The sequence below is a fragment of the Chanos chanos genome, chromosome 10 (genome assembly GCF_902362185.1).
Source record: "Chanos chanos chromosome 10, fChaCha1.1, whole genome shotgun sequence".
Taxonomy (NCBI): domain Eukaryota; kingdom Metazoa; phylum Chordata; class Actinopteri; order Gonorynchiformes; family Chanidae; genus Chanos; species Chanos chanos.
The window spans coordinates 5,013,341-5,020,840 of NC_044504.1; the positions used below are offsets into that span (position 1 = coordinate 5,013,341).

General features: G+C 38.2%; 1 protein-coding gene across 1 annotated transcript in view; it reads left to right on the plus strand.

Annotated features, from left to right (window-relative positions):
* Positions 1–4,455: 4,455 nt before the first annotated feature.
* Positions 4,456–7,500, plus strand: part of LOC115823225 (ephrin type-A receptor 6-like) — a 129,336-nt gene continuing 126,291 nt past the window's right edge. The window contains exon 1 of the mRNA XM_030787261.1: positions 4,456–4,534. Within this exon, the coding sequence (XP_030643121.1) occupies positions 4,456–4,534 (79 nt within the window). The remainder of the gene's footprint in view (positions 4,535–7,500) is intronic.

Below are 7,500 nucleotides of genomic sequence, written 5' to 3' on the forward strand. Positions count from 1 at the left end.
TTTGTCTTTCTCGCTCTCTCTCTCTCTCTCTCTCTCTTTCTGTCTGTTTTTTTGTTAGCGTTTTATTAGCTATATGGTTAAAAAAAAAAGTACAGTAAAGAAAAATTTAGACCATTGTAATGTTGTATATGTCCTTTTATGAACCAAAACGGGGGGGGGGGGGGGGGGATTATCTTTGTAAAGTTTAGGCTTTGGATGCTTCGGTTTAATCATTATTTTAATAATGTTGTCCTTTCTACTGGGACACCCGTCAGATGGCTGAGAGTGTTTCATCAACCTGTAGGGCAGTGTTTTGTTTTGTTTTGTTTTGTTTAATTTTTATGTATTTATCTGTTTATTTCCTCTGGTTGCCGTTTTAAATGATTGTGTTGCTCTGCTGCTGCACAGGCCCATTGGAATAAATTATTCATTAGCCTGCAGTATTTCACCCACCTCTCACTGAAGCTCCACCTGCCTCCAGCCGCTAACCACTCAACATTTCTGCCCAGTCATTGTTTGTGTCTCCATCATTCTGTGGCAACAGTTCCATTACAGTGGGATGGCAGGCCTTAATGTTCTGTGTATGTGTGTATGTATGTATGTATGTATGTATGTATGCATAAGATGTAATGATAAGAGTCAAGGTTAGGATTGTGGGAAAGATGTAAGGAAGCATGGTGGTGTGTGGATTTTTTTTTTCTTTCTTTCTTTTTTTTTTTTTTAATTCGACAGTGTTGCGGTGAGTGTGTGGGCGTGTTTGCCTGAGCAGGTTATCACGATTAGTCTGCGTTTTAATGCGGTTAACAGGATGAAAGAGAGATGGGAGGGTTCGAAGTTTTCTGGGGGGAGCTAGGGGGGTGTTAATGAAAGTAATTTTCTACTGCTGCAGAATAAGTCGGCGTACGGAAAGCTCCATGAAGCACACGCGTGTGCATGCGCACACACACACACAAGCACACACTTTCTTGCTTTCTCTCTCACTCTCATACACACACACATGCACACACACACACACACACTTTCTTGCTTTCTCTCTCACTCTCATACACACACACACATGCGCGCGCACACACACACACAAACACACACACGCACACCAACAAGTATATAATGCATACAATCCCAAAACATAGTATAGATTGAAAGACCTATTCATTCATAGTTTTCACAAGAGACAGTGGGTCTCCTATGACAACAACCAAAATAAATAAAGAAAGAAAGAAAGAAAGAAAGGAAGAAAAAGCTTTCCTTTCATTACTGAATGATGTACAGTGGGTTTTTTTAACTGCCCAGGTTATTACCGTAGAGGATATTTGCCAAAATGAGATCTCCTGTATTTGCTCTTCTCATTTTCTCTAGTGTCACGCGGCCTCAGATTAAAATCCACGGCTCATTAGGTAGCGTGGGGGTGGGGGGGGGGGGGGGGGGGGCGGTTGGGGGGGAAATCGGCAGTGTTAGGGATCTCTCTGTCCCACTGAGGTGCCTTATTCTCGCAGCCAGCACACTGGCAGTCTTTTAATGGGTTTGTGCTGCCTCATTAAGGCAGGAGACACCATGGAGGATTTTAAAGGAGATCATACACAGATCCCTGCTCAGGAATGTGTGAAACTGTATAAGTGAACATATGCGTAATGACCGCAAAACAAACCACTTAACAGACAAAAACAACGACAAAGGAGATTTTACGAAGGAACAAGAGTTTAATGCATCATTTAAACATGCTCTATGTCTTTTAAGTAATTAGTAAAGGTACTTATGCGATCAAGGTAACAGGCTTAATCCAAAAATTAACGCTTAATTTGAATTCCAATAAAATAACACACTTGATTTTAGTATGTAAATTGTAATAATAAGTGCTTTGGGAGCTTGTTTCTGTGTACTATTACATAGTAATGATAATGTTTTGATGAAAAAATTAGATTATTTTATTGCTGTGAAAGTGTTTATGTGTTACAGTGAGAGCGTTTATGTGACGTTATTTTGAATGTAGAATGTTTTGTTTCAACTGTTGAATTGCATTGTGTGTGGAGCACTGAAGTTAAAATCATGCATAAAGAACACACATTCACTGCAAGTCAAACTCCGGTCATGTTTCATTGTGTAAATTCAACTAACTGAGAGAAAACCATACTTAAACTCTTAGCAGTATAATACATACACACAGCAGTATAATACATATAAACTGACATCTTCTTTTCTTTAAATATCACAGGGGAATATGAACTGTATATAGGGATTAAACACTGTCTGACTGCAATCCACTCTAAAAACGTAGTGTGTCATTTGTTTGTTTCACAGACTGATTAACACGTTGATTTGTATATGAATATGGTATTTTCAGTTATAACCTGAACGTGGTTGTATATATTAATGTAATAGTGTGTTTGTATGCTGATATCAATATCCTCCTAACAGACAGTGACAGAGTCTGTTGACAGTCTCTTAAAAACAGAGGAGATGTTTCTAGCCCCTACCATCTGATTTAGCACATGTCTAAATACGTTACAACTTTTTTCCCTTTGCATTTGGGGATAAAGGTGAAACATTCTTCAGAACAATTTTAAATACAATAAATACAAAAATTAAAAAAAAAAAAAAAAGTTAATGTATAATTATACAATCCTCCCAAAGGAATGATCCTAAACCCAATTTATCTAAAACATTATTTAAGTTCTTACATCTTGAGCACACCTTTAATATGAGATAACATTAACAATAAATCAATCAGCTAGTCAGTCAGTTGATCAATCAGTCAATTAATTAACAAATCAATCCTGATAAAAAAAGGGTATGAAAATATTGCTCAATGCACTGAGTTGGCAGTGAAATATTCAATATTAGGATGTTCTCTTTACGCAAAGAGAGTCGATCTGTGCTGTCATTATTTGTGGGTAGGATACAGAGTACCTATGGTGACATGAGAGCAGCTAATGGCGACTGATTTATGGTGATCTTTTGAACAGATTTACAGTCTTTGACTGATTGAAAGAACTAATTAAAGGGGAACAGTACGGAGGGCAAGTTCCCTCTCTGTCTTTGCTGACACTTCGACATTTCATCACATGTTGGCCGGTAAGATTCTCCACTATGTGTGACGATGTTTTTGTTTGTTTGTTTGTTTGTTTGTTTTTTAGGTTTCTAGTACACTCCCACAAAACAAACACTGGGAGCATACTGAGATTTTAAAATATCAGTTTTTTCCATCCACGAACCCGGACGTTATATTTAATAAAATTGCAGTGGATCTCTATAGCCACTGTTAGTAACAAAGCAACCCTGACTTATCATTAATAAATTCAGGAATATTATTCAAAAGGGATTTAGACGTATGTCTGAAATGTCTTTTGGTTTTTTTTTTTTTTTTTGCGGTAGTTTTGCATCGTCCATTGCGAGCAAAACTACCTCCAGTATAAAGACGTCATGTGGTCTACCTACACCAATTCCTTATTCAGGCAAACTAGGGATGTGTTTAACAGGGTGTGCTATACATGTTCCATATTTTACGTTTAATAAAAAAAAACTTGAGCAAATTCATTTTACTCTCTATAATAGTGTTATACTATGCCTAACACAACAGCGCCAATACATCCAAATTGTGACTTCGGTAAAGTCACACGCAGCAGAAAAACAAGAACGAAGTTTGCAAGGGCTGGGGGCTGGTGCCTTGCATTACTAACACCTTTCGTGCATGTCGCGCGAGCCACTGGAACCCCAGTTTTCAGTTTGTTTATTTTTTTTTTCAAAGAACCCCATTATACACTGTAGCCATTCGACATCCTGGCTCTGTTTCGGAACTACACGCTGTTTTGTCTTGTCAACTAACACCCTCTAGTGCCGACCATTCAGCACAGAGAGCGCGGGGAACCTTTCCTGGTAAGCAGCACCTTCGACGCGCGCGCAGTTCTCTGCAGCCAGGTCAGAGTAAGTAACGTCGTGCATCACAGACTAGGCTCATGAACAAGATAGAAACACACGGAGTTCGCGCTTCTCCCGGGCATCATCCCCTGTGCACTCTCTCTAGGGAGGAAGGCAAAAACCGAAGACTTAAAGCAGCGTGTAACAATCTCAGAGGGATTTCAGAGTTGGATCCGAAGAAATACGATCAGGGGGACATCTTAATTTAGGAGGACAGATAATTGGGACCCCTTTGGCAAAGTTACGACCAAACATTAACTCGGACGACGGCGTGATTTGGAACTGTCGCACATGCGCTCCGATCAATTTTAATGTTTTTTCCTATTAATTGAGACTGAACTTTGCAGACGTCTGCTTCGCACTCAGTCATTTCAGGCAATGGACTTGCTTCCATGGCTGACATATGTCAATTTGTTCCAGCTAAGAATGAATCTGCCAACGGAGATGAGAGGTTTAGCACTTAAAGCGACATCTTTAAAGGATTAAAAATACATACTGATTGATTGGTACATCACGTGGATACAGTCCGGGATACTGCTACATTACCTGGCGGATGTAGACATGAGTTTTGGAGTAAAATATTGTTTAATTTGCCTGTCTTTGCGGTTTCTCTTTACCTGTTCAAGTCACAGTAATCAAGGTAAAGTCTAATAACCTGTATTCGTGTCACTGTTTGTTGAACTGTTTTACAGTAGTAGGCATTTTACCCGTGAAATCCCTAGCAATCCAAGTTTTTTCTCTTCTTTTCTTTTCTTTCTTTTTTTTTTTTAATCCACCGGGTGTGCTAAATTATCGCATTTCCCACTTTTATTTAATGGCGCGTTTAATTAGGACGAGCTCTTAAAATAATAGTTCTTGTACAGTCATCATCGAATTGTGATACGTGAAGCGTGTTGATAGCCAATTTAACCAGTGAGCCTGCTTATAGCCAGTTTAAATCAACTCTGACTCCGATTCGTCTGCAGGAGCCTAATTCTCGCACAGCGACGTGGACTACGCAGCCTTTTAGTGGAGGGGCTTTTCGTCTGGTGTGTATGCATGTGTGTGCGTGCGTGTGTGTGTGTGTGTGTGTGTGTGTGTGTGTGTGTGTATGCGAGCGCGTGCGTTTGTGTCTTCGCGGATGTCTTTGTCCTTGTAATGCGTTTGGTTTATATGCAGTTGTTCCTAAAAACAAGATAGGCTATCTTAGCATGACATATGTTGCAAGAGACCAAACACAAAGCTTTTAATTGTATTTAGCACCATGGTGTCATTGAATGAAATACCACGAGATTGATTATACAGATATTTGATCACCAAGTACATTGCAACACGAGACAGCTGATTCCATACTTATCCTTTTGGCCTCGCATACTTACACACACACTGTCTGTTGCGTTAGTAGTCAGTATTCCAATGCACTCACTCACACAGAAACTTTTTTCTAGTCTTATATGATTGCATGGATCCATACATCCTCTTGTGTTACATAGTGTACTTAACATTTGCAGTAAGGCTTTGTGCTTTGAAATCATGTCAACTCTCCACCGTTAAATCATGAAAAAACCCCGCATAAACACTCTGTTGGTTCTTTAAATATTATTCTTATTAACTTATTTCTCTATCCACACATGAGAGTGACTTATTGATCCTTATTTGAAGAGATGTCCACACTAGTAAAGTTGATACATGACTTTTGGTGATGAGGTGGCCTTGTCTTTGTCCTTTGTAGCTGAACTTTGTAAAGAGCACAGCTTTGTATACTATCTCTGAGGGCTGAAATAGTTGTATTGATTTTACAGGATCACACTGGGTTCAGCCCGCAAGCCTTTATTTTATTGTTCTCTCAGTTCAATAAAAGTGACACTGTTTCTTTCATATCGCACCCACGATATGTGTTCGTATGGCTTTATCAAAGATTTATAAAAGTAAAAAGAAAAAAAAAAAGAGAAAGAAAAGAAAGGAAAAAAAGCCGAGATATAGGTAAGATTGACTTGAATGCTATACCTCTTTTGTGTCTAACTTGAGACTAACACCTTACTGTGAGCAAATGTTCAACATATATTAACACTTATTGTGTTATAGCATGGTTCACTTCAAAATCATTTAAAAAGTGGTGCTTTCTCTAGAACACAGGCAATAAGAGGTTCGGATTTTAATGGATACACATGGTAATCCTCACTGTCCAGGGCCACACCTCAAATCAAGAGATGGTGGCATACTTACGTAGATATTTGGGATATTTTTGTGTATTCTTAACGACATCACACTGGGCTTTTTAAAGTCAGCGTTTTGGGTGTCCCAGATTGCCTGAAGTCCTTTGGGAGAGACTACTTTTCATGGACAGATTCACGGGTGAAATTGGGTTAGATGTCAGCTTTTTAGGGGAGTATTAAAGAACATTTGTTCTCAGGTTTTTCCTAGAAGTCATCTGGATTCAGCATGCAAGACAATCTGAAATGAAAAGAAGCACTTTCAAGATAAATGAATCTTGATAAATACATTTCGAGTGATGTGCTGGATGATGTGGGTTTGGTCTATTATATGACACACTCTATGCTATTCTTACTCTGTCCTGGATTTGACCTTAGGAGACCTGACCTGATTTTTTTTTTTTTTTTTCTGATGCTGAAACAATAGAAAACATTTTAACTGGAAAGTGCTTAGGTTAATGTTGTTCGTGATCCTGAATGCAGATGCATTACACGAAGTTGAACTGAGAACTTTTCAACTTGACATTACTTTAAACCGCAAGCTTGTGTGCACACACAGAGAAAACAAGTATTCACAAATCTTATAAAAATATTTGCATTTTATCACATGGGAAAAAGTTGTAGAGCTTTTCAAATGTCTTGTTTAAATCTTCACGGTTCCGTGCAGTGTTAGCATGACCCTTGGTCAACCTAGGACTAATTGGCTGTAAATAAATATAGATTGGTATTTTCAAGCTTAAGTATTTAGTGAGCTGGGATTTTTTTTTCTCTGGATTCATGTAATACTGTGTGACCTTTTCATTAAAGCTGATCATCTTTTAGTATCTCAGAACACTTACCTGATACAATTAAGACACGTTTTAACAATGCCGTGACATGAAGGAGAAAAATAGTGCTTAGGACTTTAGATACTGCTAATGAGCCAGATTTGTTTAATTATTAATTTGTTTAATTTATTTATTCATTCCCTTCAGGTTCATCACCTTTAAAACAACTTCATGAAACTGGCTATTGTGTCATCTAGCTAAAGAAAGCAGATTTATATACACTACTAAATGTCTGTGTTTCTTCCCTCATAACCTCATAGTTCACCACCAGAAGATTATATATAGTATCTTATATTGTGTTATAATGTCAAATGTATATTATATTACTGCGATGAAAGTGGAGCAGCCTATTTGTAACCTACATCGTTCGGACCCAGTGAGCTGGTGGTTTTGTGTGTAAAAAATATTGTGTCTTGCTAGATTATGGTTTAATGTGACATGTTTGGAGTGTTATCATCATCATCAATGTTTTTCATCAATATCCACATTAGTATAGAGATTTGGCTGTCAGTAGACTTGTATTGATATAATTCTCCGCTCTGTCACCACGTCTTCAATTCTCTGTGTATTGGCATATGAAACTCCCA